Below are 22,188 nucleotides of genomic sequence, written 5' to 3' on the forward strand. Positions count from 1 at the left end.
CCGCAGCTTCTCTGGGAATTCCATCCCAGCCCCTCCCAGGGGACAATCCCTTCCCAGTATCCCATCTGAATCCCCTTTTCCATTCCCTGTGTCCTGTCCCTCCATCCCTTGTCCCAAGGGACAAGGGAACTCCTTTTCCCTGCTTGTTTTTTCCAGGATGAGGGAAAGAGCATTCCCAGCTGGAATGTTGGGATGTGGCTGGGTGGAAGTTTGGGACACAGAGGTGGGAAGAGCCAGGGCGGGATTGACTCCGGAATGATCCCATCCCATGGAATGGGATCAAACCCTTGCTCCATCCATGGAATGCTGTGAGCTGGGAACGAGCTGGAATCTGCTGCTGATCCAAGGAGGCTTTTCCATGGTTTGCTGGAAAACAGGGATGGGAATCCCGGTGCCACACTGACACCTCATGGAAAAAGCGCTCCTTGCAATTCCAGCACTCCAGGGATGGATTTTTTGGGATAAACGCTTGGATTTTGCTGCCCACTTTGTCCTGATAAAGATGGTTGGGATAAAGGGATATTTCCCTGGAATTAAAGGGATTGGGACCAGGATCTGACTGGGAAAACCTGGAGATCTTGGAGCTGCAAATCCAACATCCCCCCTCCAACCTCTGCCCTTTGCCGAGGCTTTGGAGGAAAATAAAATAAATAAAAGTAAAAATAGAAATAAAAATCAGAATTAAAATTAAAATAATTAAAATAAGAAGAAAAATTTAAAAATAAAAATTAAATTAATAAAATATGAATAAAAATAAAAATAGACATAAAATTAAAATTAAATTAAGAAGAAAAATTTAAAAATAAAAGAAAATTAAATTGAATTAAAAATAAGAATAAAAACAAAAAATAAAAGTAAAATAAAATTACAAAAATAAAATTATCAAATCCAATGGAGCTGATTCAGAATTCCCAGTGTTTTCAACCTTTTCCTGTATCCAAACCGTCTCCATGAGCATCAGTTCCTCGTGTATCCTGGTTTCCCACAGGAATATTCCCAATGGGATTTAACTTGTCACTGGGATAATGGAATCCAAATCCAAGAGATGGCTCCTCATTAACGATTAATGAACTCATTAAATCCCACAAGTAAGAGCCTTTCCCTGAGTTTTCCATCATTCCTCAGTGGTCATCCCTATCCCTATCCCAATCCTTCCAGGGGGGCAGGCAGAAGTCTGGGAGCAGGGAAGCTGCCCAGGCTGGGATTTTCCAAGGGGTCATTCCTTGTCCCAGGGCAGAGCCTGATTCTGGCTGGGAAAGGCTCAGGAAGCAGCACCAATTCCCAAGGATAGGTTATCCCTATCCCAACGCCAATCCCAACCCTCCCACAGCAAGAGGCAGGAGGAGGGATGGGAGCAGGGACGGGAGCAGGGATATTCCCAGGAGGGATGGGAACAGGGATATTCCCAGGAGCAGGGACGGGAGCAGGGATATTCCCAGGAGGGATGGGAACAGGGATATTCCCAGGAGCAGGGACGGGAGCAGGGATATTCCCAGGAGGGATGGGAACAGGGATATTCCCAGGAGCAGGGACGGGAGCAGGGATATTCCCAGGAGCCATTCCCGCTCCCAGGGCCGGGCAGGGCTCGGGAAGCGGCGCCATTCCCGTGGTTTTCCTGCCCCATCTAGCGGCGCTCCGGGAGAGCTGCTTCCCACGGATCCAGCCGGGAGCTGCCTCTGGAGCTCATGGAATTCCGGAGGGGCTGGAAAAGCTCTCCCTTTGTCCCTCCTGAGCTCTGGAATCCCAGCAGGGGAAGGGCCTGGAGCTCCTGGAGAAATTCCAGAGGAGATCCCGGAGCTGCTTTGCTCTGCTGGGAGAGCTGGGAATGTTCCCCTGGAGAAGGGAAGGATCCAGGGACAGGACACAGGGAATGGCTCCCAGTGCCAGAGGGCAGGGATGGATGGGAGATTGGGAATTAGGAATTCCCAGCTGGGATGGAATTCCCAGAGAAGGGAATTTCCAGGCTCCTCCTGGCTCCCTGAAACATCCAAGGCCAGCTTGGAGCACACCCTGGGATAGTGGGAAGTGTCCCTGCCCTCAGGATGAGCTTTAAAATCCTTTACAATCCCAATCCAAGCCCTTCTGAGATTTGAGGATTCCAAACCTTGGGAAGAAAAGCTTCTCCCTGGGCTGGAACCCTTGGATCGAGGCAATCTCTCAAAACGGCCCCAAATGGCCCCGAATTTCCTTTGCAGACCTGAGGGTAAAATTGTCCCAACCCCATCTCAGGATCCAAGCAGATCCCAGGATTTACCATCCCAAAAAACACCTCTGATCCCAGCTTTCTGCAAAGCCAGGGAAGATGCTCCCCTTGGATTTCCCTAAAAACCAGGAAGAGGGTTGGGAATAAAAGTATTTATTGAACAACTTGCAGGGACACAAAGTGAGCCAATTCCCACCCTATCTGTGAGGAAATCCCCTTTCCCCCCCCATTCCCACATGGAAAACATTCCAGAATTCCCTCACGCCCCAAAGCAGCTGGGATGTGAATTCCCACTGCTCCCAGGATTTTGGGTGACTCTGGAATGTTCTGACACACTTAAATACCCTAAATCCATTCTTGCCAGAAGAAATCTGAATTCCCAAGGTTTTCCTGCTTCCAGTAAAATTGGGAATGGCCAAAAACACCCTTAAAGTGCTGGACTGCAGCTCGGAATAGCAGCGGTTGGGTCTCCCAAAAGAGAGGGAATGACCAGAAAAGATGGATTTGGGATTAAAAAACTGGGAAAACGCTGGAAAAGTGTCCCAGGGAAAAGCCTGCTGGCACTGTCCGTAACGATCCAGCCCCGTTCGAAATTCTAGAGGGACCTTTGGGATTCCCCTAAATCTATGGGAAAGGACAGATCCATCCAGAAGTTCTTTGGGATCACCAACGGAGCCATTTCCCAGCTTCCCTAAAAACCTCTGGGAATGAGCACAAAGCGGTTCCTGAGGAGCAGTGGCAGCAGAGCATTCCTCAGGCTGGGAAAATCCGGGACTCCAGCAGGAAAAGTTCAGGGCTTCCTGCGCCTGCAGTGGGAAAGAGCCACAGAGAACTTTCAGGATTCATCCAGAGGAATTCTGGGAGCAGCCAACTCCTCGTTCCCAGGTTTTTGCACTACCACCCGCCTCCTAAAAAAATCCAACATTTAATCCAAGGAAACTCCAAAAAATCCGGTGTTTTCCTTGGATTTTTAGGCAGCAGGAGCAGCCTAAAACAAAGTTGGATTCCAATTCTTCAATTCCCTCTTCCCATGGGGAATTGGAATTTCCCAATGGATAACATGAGCAAGAGGTTAAAGGGGCAGGAGAGGGAATCCAGGGCATTCCTGCAGCCATTCCCGACCCTATTCCAGCCAGGAATGAAAACCCAGAGTGGGAAGGGCAGCAAGGCTGGGGGGAAAACATTCCTGAATTTTGGAAGCTGTCAGGAAAGAATTCCAGGAGCACTTCCTTGGGCTGGGTATAGAGCTGGAATAACCAGGGATGCCTCATGAATAATTTGGCAAAGAGGGAATTCTCCAGGCTTCCTTAGTGGCATTATACAGTTGGAATTTTAGCAGGAATTCCACTGCAATTCCCTCGTCCCACAGGGAATTGGAGTCTTCAGAAACTGGAACTTCCCAATCCTGAGAAACCGGAATTTCCCAATCCTGAGAAACTGGAATTTCCCAATGGATAATGTGAGCAAGAGGTAAAGGGGCAGAAGAGGGAATCCAGGGCATTCCCACTGCCATTCCTGATATTCCACTTGGGAATGCAAACCTGATGTGTGAAGGGCAGCAAAACCAGGGGGAAAGCATTCCCAAAGTTTGGGAGCTGTCGGGAAAGAATTCCAGGAGCACTCACTTGGGCTGGGCGTGGTGCTGGAATCCCGGTCCCAGCGCCGATCCCGCCCTCATCTCCACGGCCACGGAACACTGGGAACACACCACAGTCAGGATCCGCTGCTTCCCACCATTCCCAGCTCCCAGCATTCCCAAATCCTCATCCAAAGGGGTTTGGATCCCCAGCCCAGGAACGTCCAAGGCCGGGCTGGATGGAGAAGCCAGGGACAGCGGGAAGTGCCCATGGAATGGCTGGATTGGGATGAGCTGAAGTTCCCTCCCAACCCGACCCAAGCCAGAATTCCAGGACCCAGGGCGACATTCCCAGGGTGACATTCCCAGCTCACCCTGGTTTCCACATCCGTCCATTCCGAGTCCGCAGCGTCCCCAGCGGGGTCGGGATTGGGAGGTGACGAGCGGCGCTTCCGCCTGGAACGGGAATTTGTGGAATTACAGCACAAACCTCACGGAATTTGCCACATTCCAACACTGAAAAACCCCTTTATTCTTCCTCGATAAATCTTGGATCCAGCAGCACCAGCATCCATAAATTTCCCCAAGTTTATGGAATTTCAAGTTGGATTTTCCCATTTGATCATCTGGCCTGGAAGAAGTTCCATGCACACACCTGGAATTCCACAATTCCAGAAGCTCAAACGAAAGGTCTCCATCACTGGAACCTTGGGAATTCCAGGACTCCAGAAGCTCAAATGAAAGGTTCCACGACTGGAATTTTGGGAATTCCAGGATTCCAGAGACCGGACTCACCCAGTGGGAGATTCCTGCTTGAGGGTCTCGATGTCCGTGAACTGCACGGCCTGGCCACCACCCCTGGTCTTGAACACGTCCCCCTGGAATGGGAAAAGGACAAGGAAAAGCAGGATTGGGACAGGAACAACACTGGGATTCATCCCAGAATTCCAGCCCAAAGAGATATGGGCAAAAATAAGCCCCTCCCATTTCACTGTCAATGGATTGCTGCCTTTTCCCGCAGGAAAATGCATAAACCATGGGATCCCAAAAATAATGGAATCCCATAAATCACAGGATCCACAAATCATGGAATCCCACAAATAATGGGATTTGTGGACCATGGGATCCATGAATCATGGGGTCCCACAAATCGTGGAACCCAACTGTGAAAACACCAAGCTAAATTTCGGCGATTCCAAAGCAACATTCCCAAGATTCCCACAATTCCCAAGGTCACTTTGATGAGCTCGGTCTGGATCTCAGCCTTGCCCAGAGCGCCACATCCAGGAATTCCTTGGGGTAACTTTAACGAAATTCCAACAATTCCAATAACATTCCCAAGATTCCCAAGGGCACCTTGATGAGCCCTGTCTGGATCTCAACCTTGCCCACAGCCCGGAGCACCGAGCGCCACACCCAGGAACTCCTTGGGTAATTTTAACAAAATTTCAACAACTCCACCGCGACGTTCCCGACATTCCCAAGACTCCCGAGGTCACCTTGATGAGCTTGGTCTGGATCTCCCCATCGGAGGCGAGCTCCTGGTGGGTCAGCAGGTATCGGTCGCACCGGGCCAGGGCGCGCTCGCTGGGGGCGTCCACGGTGATGGCCCTGGGCACGCGCGGCTGCAGCAGCGTCTCCGTGGGCACGTGGGACGGCGGCCGGTGATCCACCCAGCGCTCGCCGGCACTGCGGGAACGCCGCGGCCGCAGCGGCGCCACTGGAGCGCTCTGGGAATGATGGGAACAGGGAATGAGAATGGGGAATGGGAACAGGGAATGGGCATGGGGAATGGGAATGGGCACAGGGATCCACCCAGCGCTCGCCGGCACTGCGGGAACGCCGTGGCCGCAGCGGCGCCACCAGAGCGCTCTGGGAATGATGGGAACAGGGAATGAGAAGGGGGAATGGGAACGGGGAATGGGAACGGGGAATGGGAACGGGGAATGGGAACGGGGAATGGGAACGGGGAATGGGAACGGGGAATGGGAACGGGGAATGGGAACGGGGATCCACCCAGCGCTCGCCGACACTGCGGGAGCGCCGTGGCCGCAGCGGCGCCACCGGAGCGCTCTGGGAATGATGGGAACAGGGAATGAGAACAGGGAATGGGAACAGGGAATGGGAACAGGGAATGGGAACAGGGATCCACCCAGCGCTCACCGGCACTGCGGGAGCGCCGCGGCCACAGCGGCGCCACCGGAGCGCTCTGGGAATGATGGGAACAGGGAATGAGAACAGGGAATGGGAACAGGGAATGGGCATGGTGATCCACCCAGCGCTCGCCGGCACTGCAGGAGCGACGCGGCCACAGCGGCGCCACCAGAGCACTCTGGGAACAGGGAATGAGAACGGGGAATAGGAACAGGGAATGAGAACGGGGAATGGGCATGGGGAATGGAACAGGGAATGGGCACAGGGAATGGGCACAGGGATCAACCCAGCGCTCCCCGGCACTGTGGGAATGCCATGGCCACAGCAGCACTGCCGGAGCGCTCTGGGAATGGGAAAAGGGAATGGGGACTGGGAATGGATGGGATTGGATGAGATGGGTGTGGGAATGGCAAAGGTTTGGTTCTTCGGTTGGATCCTGAGGGCACTACCAAGAGCTTGGCATCGAATTATCAGGGGAATATTCCTAGCCAATTCCTATTTTTTGGGCATCAAGTTATCACATGGAATATTCCAGACCGTCTCCTGTTTTTTGGGGATCAAATTATGAATGGAATATTCCATGTCAAGTCCTATTTCTTGGGAATTTTGGTCCAATCTGTTGCATTCCACACCTAGGAAGGAGGGGACAAAGGAAGAGATTGTCCCCCTCTGTTTTCCTAAAGTGCTCTTGGGACTGAATCCTCAAGGAGCCAAATAATTTATGGAATCAGAGCTCCCAGTTAATGGGAATTAGGGAATTAAAGCTGAAGCACACAAGAGGTTTATCCAAGGAATGTTTCCAGGCAGGAAAAGCTCCCAGAAGCACCTTGGAAGATGGGAAATTGCAGGAGGGATTGGAGGAGACACGAGGGAGACAGAAAAGGAAAAGGGAAATGCCAGGAGAAGGGAAGGGGAAACACCAGGGAAAAGGGAAACACCAGGGAAAAACATGAGGACACCCATGGCTAGAGCAGAGTGTGGCCACCTCAGAGCTCCCTAAAAGCGGGAATTCTCAATTTCCAAGGAAGCTCCAAACACCAAGAGGGCAGCGAGAGCAGCCAGGCTCAGTCTGGGACCAGCAGGACACATCAGGGACAGCTCTACTCTATGTTAGGCTCGAGGACGGAGAACCTTTAGGCCAGGCTCAGGCTCAGAGAACCTTTAAGCCGGGCTGAGCCCCGCTAGGCCAGGACTAACCCTGCAGCACGGATCCTCTTCCTGCTCTAGCTCCTCTCTATCCCTGGGCACCTCCAGCACTCGGCTCCAGCACATCCCTCTCCTCCTGGCAGGGCTGGGCCAGGCCGAGCCCGGCTCTGCTCCAGCTTTATTCCTGGGCTTGGGAATGCTGGCTGGCTCGCAGGAAGGGCCCCTCTGCTCCCACTCCAGCACACAGGAGGCCACAGAGATGCTGCTGCAGGAGTTGGAGCGCCGGGGCAGCCGCGGGGCCACCCGGGTGTCCCCGAGCTCAGCGGGGTCACCACAGCTCTGGGGAGAAGGGAGAGAGCGGTGAGACACAGCAGGCTCCAAGCAAACAGGGACAGGCAGACAAATCCAGGGATTCCCCGTTCCTGTGGGTAGCAGGAGGTGGGAGAATGGATGAAGAACAAACAGGACACAGGGAAGTCAAGCTGCTTCAACTCAGGGCTCAGACTTCAGCAGGGACATCACAGCTCCGGAGAGAAGGGAAACATCAGTGACACACAGGAGGCGCCGTGCGGTCAAACAGGGACACCAAGCAGGGACAGACAGGTCCAGGGATTTCCTGTTCCTGTGGATATCAGGAGGTGGGAGAATGGATAAACAATGAACAGAGACAAGACAAGGAATTCAAAAGGTGCTCCAGCTCGGGGATCAAACTTCAGCAGGGACAGCACAGCTCTGAGAAGAAGGGAAACATCAGTGAGACACAGGGAGAGACGGATCCAGGGATTTCCCGTTCCTATGGATATCAGGAGGTGGGAGAACGGATGAAGAACAAACAGAAGAAAAGGAATTCAAGCTGCTCCAACTCTGAGCTCAAACCTCAGCTCTGGGAAGAACGGAGAGAGCAGTGAGACACAGGAGACTCCAAGCACACAGGGACAGAAAAATCCAGAGATTTCCCATTCCTAAGGATATCAGGAGGTGGGAGAACGGATGAAGAACAAACAGCAGACAAGGAACTCAAAGCAAGCTGCTCCAACTCTGCGCTTTGGGGCTACTAATGTCCAAAATCCCTGCACTTCATCCCTAAACGTGCTGTTTCCTAAATCCAGCAGGTCTGGGAGTGACTCACGGGAGCAGGGGAAGGAGACACGGATCTCGGGAGAGGCTTTTCCCGCTCCCTTTCCCGGGATGGCCTCTCCGGCCGCTCGGCTCTGGGCTCGGTGACGATGGCCTTGAGCTGCTTCAGCTTCTCGTCCTTCACCCACAGCTTGTTCTGCATCTCCAGCTGCTTGGCTGCCACCCGCCGCTCCTGCAGGCACAGGGAAAGCAGTGGGAAACATGGAATTGCTGAGGCTGGAATGCCCTCCGGGATCAGCGAGGCCAAGCTGGGACTGAACCCAGCGTGGAGCCCCGAGTGCCACATCCAGGAGTTCCTTGGATACCTGCAGGGATGGGAATTCCAAACCTCCCTGGGCAGTTCCAATGTTTAGAACCCTTTCCATGAGGGAATTTTCCCAGTATCCAACGTGAGCCTGCCCTGGAACAGCCTGAGGCTGCTTCCTCTCCTCCTGTCCTTGTTCCCTGGGAGCAGAGCCAGACCCCCCCACCACTGCTTTTCTTTCCTTCTTTCCTTTCCCCTCAGTTCCTTTCCTTTCCCTTCCCCTCAGTTCCTTTCCTTTCCCTTCCCCCTCAGTTCCTTTCCTTTCCCTTCCCCCTCAGTTCCTTTCCTCCTTTCCCTTCCCCCTCAGTTCCTTTCCTCCTTTCCCTTCCCCCTCAGTTCCTTTCCTCCTTTCCCTTCCCCTCAGTTCCTTTCCTCCTTTCCCTTCCCCTCAGTTCCTTTCCTCCTTTCCCTTCCCCCTCAGTTCCTTTCCTCCTTTCCCTTCCCCCTCAGTTCCTTTCCTCCTTTCCCTTCCCCCTCAGTTCCTTTCCTTCTTTCCCTTCCCCTCAGTTCCTTTCCTCCTTTCCCTTCCCCTCAGTTCCTTTCCTCCTTTCCCTTCCCCTCAGTTCCTCTCCTCCTTTCCCTTCCCCTCAGTTCCTCTCCTCCTTTCCCTTCCCCTCAGTTCCTCTCCTCCTTTCCCTTCCCCTCAGTTCCTCTCCTTTCCCTTCCCCTCAATCCCTTTCCTTCTTTCCCTTCCCCTCAATCCCTTTCCTTCTTTCCCTTCCCCTCAATCCCTTCCTTCTTTCCCTTCCCCTCAATTCCTTTCCTTTCCCTTCCCCTCAATCCCTTTCCTTTCCCTTCCCCTCAACTCTTTTCCTTTCCCTTCCCCTCAATTCCCACACCCCAAATCCCCAGATTCCCGATAACCTGATCCCACTTTTCCCCCATTCCCGCACTCACACATTCCTTCTCCCACTTGAGGGAGGTCTCAGCCACCATTCCCTGCAGCCTGGCCTCCAGCCTCCTCTTGTCCGACGCCTGCCGCTGCAGCTTCTGGCTCTTGCTCTCCAGCTCCTGCTGCAGGTTCCTCTTGTCCTCCTCGTAAATCGTGGCTGTCTTCTCCAAAATCTCAATCTGCAGGAAGAGAGGAAGGATTTGGGTGGGAACACAACCTTCTAATCCCAGAATTTCCCAGAAAATCTCAATTTTCACTTCCAAGTCGCTGATTTTGCTGCTTTAAAAGCCTCACCTTGTAAAAAAGCCAACAAATTTTCAGTAAAAGTTCCTCCAAAATATTTATTCCCGATCGCAAGGAACTTGCCAATAATCCATTAAAAAAAATGGGATCTGTGCTCCAAAATGACCCAACTGACCTTGTACTCCAAGGTTTTAATCTTCTTCTCCAGCCGTTCCAGCTCTGTCTTCTGCCCTGTTATGGTTTTCTCCTTCTCAGCCAGTTTTCCTTGGATGTAATTTTCCTTGGATGCAACACTGGAGTCAAATTCTTGCAGCATTGTTTTAAAGGCAAGAACTGGAAGAGAATTCAGATATTTTCTATTTTATCTTTAATCTTCCCTCTTATCCCCAAAACATCCAAACCTCTGTTTTTCCCAACAAATTTAAAGCTTAAAATTCCTCAAAAAAAGGTTGAAACAGTCAATCTAAACAGGAAAATTAAGGCAAGGGAGATCCTTTGAGGAATAATAAGGGCGCCAAATCTGAGTTTTTTGCCCTGATGTTCCAATTTGGGGCAAATTCCTACCGTTTTTGGCAAATTCCTCTGCCAGCATCTGCCTCATTTTGTGGCGCTGCTCCAGGGCCTCGATCAGTTTTGGGAGCGTTTGGTCGTCGTTGATGTCCAAGAGCTCGCAGGAAGGCAGGGGAGGGAAGCTCTGGAAGAAGAGCTCAGCAGGAGATGGCTCCTCTGGTCCTGCAGGATGGAAAATCCGTCAGCAGGATGGGAAAATTCCAATGGACAAGGGGCAGGATCGTGGAAAACTGGGAATGATTGATGGGAGCTATGGGTTTCCAAAGAGGTGATGGATGGGAAAGGACTAAATGTGACAGCCTCAATTCCTTGTTTTACAAAAAGCAGGTCCTGAACATCCAGGAACATCCCACAATTTCCTTGGCACAATTTCCTGTCAGAAGCTGCAATACTGGGACCATGGATTCATCCCAATCCCATGCAATTCCTTGGAAATCTCCACAGGGACACTGCAGAGGGAAGAGCAGCAGCTCCAAGGGCACTGAGGTTCAGCCTGATAGTTAAGCCTCAGTGGAATTGGTTTAAAAATTAATTCCCAGCCTTTAATTCCTAACAGAAAACTCTGCTGGAATCATGGAATGGTTTGGGTTGGAAAGGAACTTAAAGTGATCCCGTTCCATGGGCAGGGACACCTCCCACTGTCCCACATTCCAATTTGGCCTTGGACGCTTCCAGGGATCCGGGGCAGCCACAGATATTCTGGGAATTCCAGCTCAGCCCCTCCCCACCCTCCCAGCCTGGAATTCCTTCCCAGTATCCCACCCAAATTTCCCATTTTTCAATTTGAAGCCATTCCCTGTGTGCTGCCCCTCCCATCCCTTAATCCCAATCCCTCTCCAGCCCTCCTGGAGCCTCCCTTGAGGCTCTGGAAGGCTCTCCAAATTTCCCCTGACTCTTTCCCTTTTCCCAGGTGGACACTCCCAGAGCAGAATCCCCCACTGCAGCCCTCACCTGCTCCCACGGGGCCGCCCCTGAGCTCCAGCTTGCGGGACAGCTCCTCCCGGAATGCCTGGTTCCGGAGGCGCCGCCCCGGCGTCAGCCCGCACAGGGGCCTGTCCAGGGGCCTGGCCACCTCCACCTCCTGGGTCATCTCTGCAAAACGCATCACTTGCTGCAAGACAACGGGGAAAAACACCAGGAGCACCTGGAGCTGGGAAACTGGGAGCGGGGCTGGGTCGCTGAAGCGGGAAAGGAGGAATTGTCCGGATGAAAGCGCAAGGAGTTCCCGGCCACCACGGTTTGGGATCATCCAGAAACCTCGCCACAAGGTGCCACAAAAGCTTGGGCAGAGACAGCTGGAATTCTTGGAATAGGAGGGATTAAGCACCCAAACATGGCTCCATGGAATTCTGTGAGGAAGGAAAACCTTTCCCACTTTCCAAGCAAGTGTGTAATGTGAACAGCAAAAACAAGACTTGGGGAGCAGATTTATCCCCCAGAATTGTAACTGAAGGGTTCAAAAATCAATTATAATTCTTTACGTCTCTTGGAGTACAAGAATCCAGGAGAAAAAGAGCAGGAGGGAATGGAAAAAGGCAATTTACCAGGCTTTCCTCGTAGTCCTCCGCCTTGGGATTCACACACACAATCATCCGAACTTTCCCTTCTCCATCGAAATAGTTCTTGAAGAGATGAGTCAGTTTGGAATCTCTGTATGGAACCATCTGGGAATAAAGGCCAGGGGAAAAAAATCTCGTGAGTTTTCCTTATCCAGGAGATGAAATCCAGGGATAACCAGGGAAGGGCTGCCCACCTTGTTTGTTCCATACAATTGGTTTTCCCGCAGAACCTCGATGCACGTCCTCAATGTCATCAAGGACTGGTTGATATTCCCTAAAAGCAGCAAACACAAGGCAAAATAACTCCATGAGCAGCCCTTGGATCACATTCCCAGATTAGTCAGAAGAATAAATTGCCTAATTAACAATATTTATTAATAATTGCTCTAATTAACTGAAGTGGCAGAAGTGCTGCCGCAAACTTGTGGGAAGATTTGAGGTCATCCTAACAGAGCACTTCAAGAATTCCTGGGATTCCTGCCTAGGAGACAGGATTAGCAGGATTTCAATTAGCAGGGTTAATTAGCAGGGTGCTCCGGGGGGTTCCTACCTGCTTCCCGCAGTCTGTTCCCCTCAGCTTTGGTCCTGTTGGTTCTCTCACTTCCCGCCAGATCCACCAGGGACAGCTGGCTCAGGGTGATCTGCTCCTTTTCCTGGGACACAGAGGAAATCCTGGATCCCTCCAGATTCCCCCTAAAGGGCTGGGGGACACCTCATCCCAAAACCCACTTCCAAAGGATGTGTTGGATACGAGCCCACAGGGGTTGGTACAGCCCAGCTTTCTTTGAGAAGTTTGGCAGATCCCTTCTGCCTTGGGCCATGGATTGACAGCTGTTGGATCATTCCAATTCCCCAAATCATAGATTCCCAAACAAAGGAAAAGGTGAAAACCAAAGGAATCAGCAACTTCACCCTCTGTTTTAACACCAAACTTTATGATTAACTCTGTCAGCTCCAAACTTGAGGCACGGGAGCTGCTTCCAAGGTAAATTCCATAAAATTCTGCTGGAATTCTCCCGGAATGACGCAGAACTCACCTGGAGCACGTTGTCCCCATCAGCATCCAGAGGAGCCTGTGCCAGTTTGATGATGAACACCGAGTGGGAGCGGCTGGATTCCCGGTTCAGCTGCGTGTTGGCGATGCGCCGCTTCTTCTGCCCTGCTCAGACACCCCACATTCCCAAAAATCCTGCTGCTTTCCCTCCACCATCAGGGTGTGAGGGGTTTCCCAGCTGTGGGATATTGGGAAGGGCTGGGAATGGGGGAGGCCCTAAATGCCCGGAGAAGCTGTGGATGCTCCACCCCAAGGATGGGGCTGATCCAGCGGAATTTCCCTGCTCACGGATGATGTTTAAGGTGCTGGGGTGTGCGGTCAGCCCTGAATTCCAAGATTTTTACCTCTCCAAAAGACTTCGAAAGCTTCCTCTGTGGATTTGACCTCCACTTCGGTGCAGCCCGTCACGTACATGTTGTGGTTCTGGTCTTCCCGAAGGATTTTGGACTGGGGAGGTCTTTGGGATAGTGGGAAAGAGGGAAAAAATCCAAATAAGTCCCATTGGAGGGGAGTTCTCTGTGCAGCTTCTTGCCATGCAGATTCTCTCGGAGGGCAAAATTCAGCAGGAAAAGGTCAAAAATCGGAGGGGAAAAATTCAGAGTTTGGAGGGAAAATGTCACAAGTCTGCAGGGAAAGGGTCAAAAATTCTGAGGGGAAACGGTCAAAAATGCTGGGGGGGAGAAGTCCAAAAATTCTGAGGGGAAAATGGTCAAAAATGCTGGGGGGGAGAAGTCCAAAAATTCTGAGGGGAAAATGGTCAAAATTCAGGGGGAAAAGGTCAAAAATTCCAAGGGAAAATGGACAGAATTCAGAGGGAAAAAATTCAGAATTTGGAGGGAAAATGTGACAAGTCTGAGAGGAAAAGGTCAAAATCCAGGGGGAAAAGGTAAAAATTCTGAGGGGAAAACAACAAAAATTTGGAGGGAAAAGTTCAATTATCCATCTAGAAGATGGAAGAGGGAACACAGGACATGGACACACAGCCAGGATTAGTGACACTCCAGCTACTCCTCTAATTAGCAGCTATTTAATTGCAATTAATTGCTTTGGTGGCAGCTATTGCTTTTCTACAAGCGCACAGAAGCAAGGAGAGCATCCTAGGTTTCCTAGGAAAGCAAGGAAAGGCAGGGAATTTTCTGCTTCTACTCAAGGAAAACAGCACTGGAATAATGGGAATAAGACATTGGACACATACACAAAGTCTCCATTTCTCACAGGAGTGTTGCAATTGTTCCACCTACCAAAAAAACGGGGAAAAACATTAAATCCTTGATTTCTGCCTCAAATCCTTCCACACTGCAGTTTCCAGAGGGAGAAATAATCCCAGATTTTTTTTTTTTAGGATGAGCTTCGGGAATAAACACCTTTTATTTTTTTTTTAATTTATTCTAATGTTTAAAATTTTTAATTAAAATTTTAATGTTTAAAAATTTTATTTTAAAGTGCTTTAAAACTGTTCAGTGTTTAAACACTGAACTGTTTAAAAGCATTCCCAGAGATTCAAAACCTTCTGGAATGAGGACCCTGGAGACAGCTCCCAGTTTGCTTTCCCCTCATTAGTCTTTGTTAATCAACCACTCCTTAATTAACACAGGACTGAGGGGCTCCTTTAATGGGGTTTCAATCCATAGATTCCAAGTGGAATTTGCAGACTTCTCCTACTGATTTTAGACATCACAAATGCACACCTTTGGAAAAAATATCCCTAATTTCTGGTTTTATGGGAATTACTGATGTCAAAGTGGAATAATAGGGAAATATGGAGCACCAAACCAGTGTTTTCCACTGTTTCCAGGGCAAAAATCTATGGAATGGTTTGTTCCAAGTTGAAATCACCTGTTAGAATACACTGGGAATTTAGGTGGGATACAATTCCCTAATTAATTAAATATTTGCTTACTAATCACCTAGGCCAACGAGGGAGGGAGCGCCTTGGCCATCAGTACTGAAACATTCCCAGCTGGAACGTGTGTTTAACAGCGATTCCCAGTGATTCCCAGGAATTCTGAGCCAAGCTCCCAAAGGTTAGAACCAAAAAACCCAAGGTGGAGATCCTACAAAATCCTCCCAGGACTGGGAATACGGGAATTCCCAAACTCCCTTGGGCTTGGTGGGCTCCAAGCAGACGGTGGACGTCGGAACAGGACACAAAGACCCAGCTCTCATCCCACTGCTCTCATACCAAACCCCTTCCCAGCGGCCTGGCGCTGATTCCCAAGCCCAGCCTGGGCCAATCCCGGCCTTCCCGACTCACTTGGGTTTGATGGGGTCGCAGGGGGCCTCCTCCAGCAGGTCGTAGATGTAGTTGTTGTAGATCTCGATGTAGGAGACGAAGACGCCGTAGACGTTGTCCTCGTCCACGTCCCCCGCCCGGCAGTGATCCTGCGCGTCGATCATGTCGGCAAACTCGGGATCCAGCTGCCTCCTGCGGGAAACGGGGATTTGGGACGGCGCTCCCAGCAGCCAGGGCGGCTCAGAGCGGAGCTGCGGGGCTGGGCGGGGAAACGCAAGGAAGGGCAGGGATATTGGGGAATATAATATCCAGGAAAATTCATGTTCCTGAGGGGTCCTGGGCAGGGCCAGGAGCCGGAACTCCATGATCCAACTGGGGGAATTCCATGGCTGGAATTCCATGATCCAACTGGGGGAATTCCATGATCCAACTGGGGGAATTCCATGGCTGGAATTCCATGATCCAACTGGGAGAATTTCATGATCCAACTGAGGGAATTCCATGGCTGGAATTCCATGATCCAACTGGGGGAATTCCATGGCTGGAATTCCATGATCCAACTGGGGGAAATCCATGATCCAACTGGGGGAAATCCATGGCTGGAATTCCATGATCCAACTGAGGGAATTCCATGGCTGGAATTCCATGATCCAGTTGGGGGAAATCCATGATCCAACTGGGGGAAATTCATGGTGGAAATTCCACGATCCAACTGAGGGAATTCCATGATCCAACTGAGGGAATTCCATGGCTGGAATTCCATGATCCAATTGGGGGAATTCCATGATCCAACTGAGGGAATTCCATGGCTGGAATTCCATGATCCAATTGGGGGAATCCCATGATCCAACTGGGGGAATTCCATGGCTGGAATTCCATGATCCAACTGGGGGAATTCCATGATCCAACTGGGGGAATTCCACGATCCAGCTGGGGGAATTCCATGGCTGGAATTCCATGATCCAGCTGAGAAACGCCCATTGTTGGAATTCCATGATCCAACTGAGGAAATTCTATTATTGGAATTCCATGATTCAGCTGGAGGAATCCCACGATGCAACTGAGAAACGAGCATGGTTGAAGTTCCACGATCCAGCTGAGGAAATTCCATGGCTGGAATTCCATGATCCAGCTGAGGAAATTCCATGGCTGGAATTCCATGATCCAGCTGAGGAAATTTTGTGGTTCTATGGAAATATCTCCAAACTGAACTTCACCAGATTTGGTTAGAAAATCCAAAGTTCAGTTTGGTCTGGCTTCGCAGAGCTGGATTCTCACTTAACACCAGGGGGTTTTAATCCTGGCTTAACAGGTACAAAAAATAGGCTGAGCCCAAGTTTTCTCATCTAAAGAACTGTTCAAACCATATGGAACACACTCATTTCCCATTAATATTTTACTAATTATTATTATTAACAACCCTGCCCATGGAATGATATCAACTTGAAGATCTCCTTGAAATTCTGAGGGGGAAAAGGTCCCAAATTCTGAGGGGGAAAAGGTCCCAAATTCTGAGGGGGAAAAGGTCCCAAATTCTGAGGGGGAAAAGGTCCAAAAACTCAGGGACAAAAAGCTATGGAATGGCTCCCTCCAAGCTGAAATCACCTGTCAGAACTGCAGGAATAGATTGGGAATTTCAGTGGGATACAATTAACTCATTAATTAGATATCTGCCAATTTTTTTTTGCCAATTTTTCCTTCATTTCTTCAAGGGAAGAGCCCAAGAGAAGCTGAACCCCATTTCTAGGGCACAAATTCCCTCTGTTATTCCCAGAGCCACTCACTTCCCAGCTGGAGTTTTTGGGGTGGGCAGGGCCTCTCTCCTCTGGCGTTCCAGCAGAGCCTCCACCTCGCTCTGCACGTCCACCCCGTTCTTGTCATCCAGCTTGAAAACCTGAGGGAAAAACCAGGAATTTCAGCCAATTCCAACATCCAGGTGCTGCCCAATAAATAATTATTCGATTCATTAATTAGTCTGATTAGGCTGGTATTAATTTATTAACACCATGCCCCTCACTGCCACTCAACCCAGCAAGATCTGACAGAAACAATTTGCAAAATGATGTTTTAGAAAAGCTCCCAAGGATGTGAATTCCAGGATTATTTCAGTATATTTTAGGCATCACATGTGCACACCTCTGGAAAAATATTCCTAATTTTATGAGGAGACAATTTTTGGTTTTATGGGAACTACTGAGATGAAGTGGAATAATATGGAAATATGGCGCACCCAAACCAGTGTTTTCCACTGTTTCCAGGGGAAAAAAAAAAAAGCCATGGAATGGCTTCCTCCATGTTGAAATCACCTGTTAGAACAGCAGGAATAGATTGGGAATTTCAGTGGGATACAACGGCCTAATTAATTAAAGATATGCTCATTAATCACCCATCCTAACAAGGAAGGGAACGCCTGGCCATCAACACTGACACATTCCTGGCTGGATTCCTTCCCATGTGGTTTTAAGAGATTTTTCCCAGGATGGGCTTGGGCAATAAGCACCAAACCACTGAATGCTTTAGAAGCATTCCCAGAAATTCAAACCCTTTTTGGAACAAGGACCCTGGTGTGGGTTTTTTTTCCCCTCTCCCAATCCCTCCAACGGCAGGTTTGGAGCAGGAATCCATGGATTTGGGGCTGTGGGGAGGATGTGGGGAGGCACTCACGAATCTCTTGGCCTGGAAGGGGCCGATGCTGTTGAAGATCATGGCCAGGCAGCGGGGCAGGAGCCCCCCATCCCCAGGAGATCCTGTCATGGTGTGGGTCTTCCCACTGCCCGTCACTCCGTAGGTGAACAGGAGACCTGGGAATGCAGGGAAAAGGGAGAAATCAACGGGATTGGGGAAAAAAAAAACCCCAACCTACCTCAAATACTGCACACCATCCAAAGTGGTCACAGCTGGGAATATCCATCGTCCTCTCCAAGGGCCACAAACCAGCTCTGGCATGGGCTGTGCCATCCCTGGAATGTTCCAGACTGGATGGGGCTTGGAGCACTCTGGGATACTGGAAGGTTTCCCTGCCCATGGAATGGGATGAGCTTTAATGTCCTTCCCATAGATTGGATGGTTTAGGAAGTGATGCTTTTTTGCCATTTGCTGCTCTTTTGGGAGTTGAAAATGCGCTTTGCTAAAAGCCCAAAATGCTGATTGCAATTCCCACAAACCATGGGAAAACTTGGGAGAGAGCAGGGAGAGGATTTGGATGCATAATTCATGGAATTCCAGGACGCTTTGGGTTAAAGCCAATCCCTTTGCCAAAGGCAGGGACAGCTCCTGCTAAGCCAGGCTGCTCCAACAACACTTCCATGGCACGGGATCACCCATTTCCACCCAAACCACCCCAGGACTCCTATCCAGAAAGAGCTTCCAAGGGAATTCCAAGCTGAAATCTCTTGTTAGAACAAGCAGGAACAGATTGGGAATTTCAACTGGATACAAGTACCTAATTAATTAAATATTTGCCTTTTTTTTTCCCCCCAGCTTTTCCTTCGTTTCTTCAAGGGAAGAGCTCAAGAGAAGTTAAACCCCATTTTGTGTGAGGAGATGAGCCACGATTCCAACCAAACCTCAGGAACCCTGGATCACCCATTCCCACCCAAACCATCCCAGGATTCCCCTTCCAGAAAGAGTTTCCAGGGGTGGGTGTGAGGAGCTGAGCCACAATTCCAACCCAGCCTTGGGAGCCCTGAAATCCTGGGAATGGGGACACAGGAGAGGACCTCTGCTCACCGTTCTTGCCCCGGATCAGGTCCTCCACCAGAGGCTTGGCCACCACGTCAAAGAGCTCCTTCTGTGCCACCAGCGTGCCAAACACCTCCTTGAAGGAATACTGGGTCTGCCAAGAGAGGGAAAACCACCCTGGAATTCCAGCCCACGGCCTGAGGGATCCCACGGAGCAGAGAATTCCCAAAGGACATTCCAGCTAAAAGCTGGAATTTCCTTGCAGCTCCCCCCAGAATCCAAGCAAAGGAACATCCACCGTGGCCAAAGTGGAGCTGTTCCCTCACGGGATTTTGTTTATTTTGGACCTTTTTCCAGCCCAGCCTCAGTTTTCAGTCTTGAATGTCAAGCTGGTTTTATTTTTTAATGAATAATTTTAAAGGATTTTTAATTCGCTAAAATGCATTTTAATAATCCTAAATTTCAAACCGATTTTTAATGAATTATTTTAATAGAATTTAAACAAATTTTAATTTTTGATGGTCATTTTTCCACCAAAACTCTTCCTTAGGGAAATAGCTGAATTCCAAATTTCTGAACCAAACCTCATTTAATTAAATTAACATTTCATTATTTAACCTTTGCCTGTTCTATTTAAAGCTTTGAAGACCCCTTAATTCCCATAGGATTTTTCCAGCTGAAATTGGAAACAAAATATTCCACATCCCAGCTAAGATTCCCACCCAGAGAAGCCGTGGATTCCTTTTCCCTGGAGTGTCCAAGGCCAGGCTGGATCAGTCTGGGATGGTGGATCCCCATGGAATGGGACGAGCTTTAAGGTCCTTTCCATCTATTTCACAGATCAAGAAGTGATGTTTTTTTGGTCCTGGATGGGGTTTTGGGCGGAAAACTTTCATATTTTGCACTCTGCAAATGCCACAAGCCATGGGAAAGCTTGGAGAGCGGGAGCTGGATGGAATTCGTGGAATTCCAGAACTCTGGGTGGTGAAGGGACCTTAAAGCCAAATCCCACTGCCAAGGGCAGGGGCACCTCCCGCTAAGCCAGGGGCGGGGGCAGGGATTCCAGGCGAATTCCAGGCGGGAATTCCTTCACCTCGCGGTACTCGCCATTCCTGAACACGCGGTAGCCCTCGGGAGGGTGGATCTGCACCGTGGTGCCGTTGATGACCTCGATGCAGCATTCCTGGTCCGCCCGGCTGAGCGGCCGCACCCGGCAGTACACCTGGGAACGGGGGGAAAACCGGGAATAAACCGGGAATGGACCCGGCAGTACACCTGGGAACGGGGGAATAAACCGGGAATGAACCGGGAATGGACCCGGAATGGACCGGGCAGTACACCTGGGAAAGGGGGGAAAACCGGGAATGAACAGGGAATGGACCAGGCAGTAAAGCTGGGAAGGGGGAAATAAACCGGGAATGAACCCGGAATGGACCGGGCAGTACACCTGGGAAGGGGGGAAAACCGGGAATGAACCGGGAATGAACCCGGAACGGACCGGGCAGTACACCTGGGAAGGGGGGAAAACCGGGAATGAACCGGGAATGAACCCGGAACGGACCGGGCAGTACACCTGGGAAGGGGGGAAAAACCGGGAATGAACCGGGCAGTAAAGCTGGCAGGGAGGAAAAACCGGGAATGAACCGGGAATAAACTGGGCAGTACCTGTGGGATGGGGGAAAAACCGGGAATGGACCGGGAATGAACCAGGCAGTACACCTGGGAAGGGGGAAAAAACCGGGAACGAATCGGGAATGAAGCGGGCAGTACACCTGGCAGGGAGGAAAAACCGGGAATGAACCGGGAATAAACTGGGCAGTACCCTTGGGATGGGGGAAAACCAGGAATGAAGCGGGCAGTACACCTGGGAGGGGGGAAAACCCGGGAATTAATCTGAGAATGAGGGAAACAGGGATAAACCGGGAATGAACCTGGGAATGAACCCTGCAGTACACCTGGGATTGGGAAACGGATAAACCGGGAATGAACCCGGCAGTACAGCTGGAATGAGAGGTGGGAATGAGCGGGAACCGGGATAAACCAGGAATAATTCCGGAATAAAGCCGGGAATTTGGCTGGGCGGGAATGGGGGAGCTCGGGATGAGCCCCGCACTCACCCCCACCGGGTCCTTCTGCGTGGGGTTCGTGGCTTTCCTCGGCCTCCGCGGCGTCCTGGCCCTACTGAGGGGAGAGAGCGTCAGGGGAACCGGAACGGCCGCACCGGGACACCGGGAACGGCCGGAACGGGGAAAGGGGAACCGGGAACGGTGGCACCGGGAAACCGGGAACGGCGGCACCGGGAAACCGGGAACGGCCGGAACGGGGAAAGGGGAACCGGGAACGGCCGCACAGGGGAAACCGGGAACGGCCGCACAGGGGAAACGGGAACCAGGACACCGGGAACGGCCGGAACGGGACACCGGGAACGGCGGCACCGGGGAACCGGGAACCGCCGGAACGGGGACACCGGGAACGGCGGCACAGGGGACACCGGGAACGGCGGCACAGGGGACACCGGGAACGGCCGCACCGGGACACCGGCAGAAGGGAGGGGGAGAGGGGAGAGAGCCCAGGGGACGGGAGGGGCGGGCAGGGGAAGGGAGAGCCGGGAGAAGCGGGACAGGGGAGCACTGAGCCGGGGAAGCCCCGGGAGAAAGGGAGCGCCGGGACGGCGAAGGAACCGGGAGGGAGCAGAGGGCAGCCATGCAGGGCGGCCCCGCGCCGAGCCGAGCCGCCGCCCCCCGGAGCCCCCCGGTCCGCCCCTACCCTCCCTTCCCCTCCCCGCCCGGGGCTGCGGAGCCACTCACGCCGCCTTCATGTCGCGGGTGGCGCCGCTGTCGCGACAGGGCCCGGGACTCGCGCTGCGGGGCTGGCAGCGGCCGCGCGCCCTTGAGATTCAAATCTGTCCAATCAGCGAGCACGGCGCCGCTGACGTCGCCACGCACGGCACGTCACCACGGCAACGCGGAAAGGGCCGCGGCCCGAAGCGCGGGCGCTCCCTGCTGGTAGCGGGGGTGGAGGGGACGCGGGTTCGAATCCCGGCCCCGGCCGATCCCGGTTTTTTTCCCCCCTTTTTATCCGTTTAATTCCGATCTTTCAGGAAAACAGGTGGAATGCAGACCGTTTGCAGGGCCAGGGCTTCCCTGTGAGCCTGCCTGGAGGTGAATCAGTCACTCAGTTCATTCCCAACCTGATGGAAATGAGTGAATTCCCAATTTGTTGGAAAATGAGTGAATTCCCAACCTGTTGGAAATAAATCACAAACTGTGGAAACAGGTTAATTCCCAACACGTGGAAAACTAGTTAATTCCCAACCCAATGGAAATGAGTGAATTCTCAATCTGTTGGAAATGAGTTAATTCCCAACCTGTTGGAAATAATTCCCACCCTGTAGGAAACGAGTTAATTCCCAACCTGATGGAAATGAGTTAATTCC

The 22,188-nt window shown here is 51.3% G+C and overlaps 1 protein-coding gene across 3 annotated transcripts; it reads right to left on the reverse strand.

The window, feature by feature from the left end:
* Positions 1–2,422: 2,422 nt before the first annotated feature.
* Positions 2,423–21,837, reverse strand: KIF23 (kinesin family member 23). 3 transcript variants are annotated; one of them, XM_071441109.1, is made up of 24 exons: positions 21,560–21,837; positions 20,870–20,930; positions 19,846–19,974; positions 18,801–18,906; positions 17,736–17,872; positions 16,856–16,965; positions 15,093–15,263; positions 14,034–14,075; positions 13,183–13,295; positions 12,822–12,943; positions 12,335–12,437; positions 11,979–12,058; positions 11,770–11,889; positions 11,177–11,336; positions 10,220–10,387; positions 9,831–9,988; positions 9,418–9,591; positions 8,209–8,388; positions 7,131–7,418; positions 5,279–5,509; positions 4,575–4,657; positions 4,154–4,235; positions 3,829–3,899; positions 2,423–3,009 (listed from the first exon to the last, which is right to left on the reverse strand). In XM_071441109.1, the coding sequence occupies exons 1-24, from the start codon at positions 21,568–21,570 to the stop codon at positions 2,994–2,996; spliced, it is 2,916 nt and encodes a 971-aa protein (XP_071297210.1). In that variant the 5' UTR covers positions 21,571–21,837; the 3' UTR covers positions 2,423–2,993. The 3 variants fall into 3 exon arrangements, with proteins under 3 accessions (XP_071297210.1, XP_071297208.1, XP_071297209.1); XM_071441107.1 differs by lacking the exon at positions 7,131–7,418; XM_071441108.1 differs by lacking the exons at positions 7,131–7,418; positions 14,034–14,075.
* Positions 21,838–22,188: the final 351 nt, after the last annotated feature.

This window comes from Agelaius tricolor, unplaced genomic scaffold, assembly GCF_023055355.1.
Source record: "Agelaius tricolor isolate 1412-34295 unplaced genomic scaffold, bAgeTri1.0.p SCAF_16, whole genome shotgun sequence".
Taxonomy (NCBI): Eukaryota; Metazoa; Chordata; class Aves; order Passeriformes; family Icteridae; genus Agelaius; species Agelaius tricolor.

Coding starts and splice junctions, on each gene's coding strand:
- KIF23 (XM_071441109.1), bottom strand. Junction 15,264..16,855: donor CCAAAAACTCCAGCTGGGAA/GTGAGTGGCTCT, acceptor CGTTTCCCGCAG/GAGGCAGCTGGATCCCGAGT. Junction 4,658..5,278: donor TCCAGACCAAGCTCATCAAG/GTGACCTCGGGA, acceptor TTCCCATTCCAG/GGGGACGTGTTCAAGACCAG.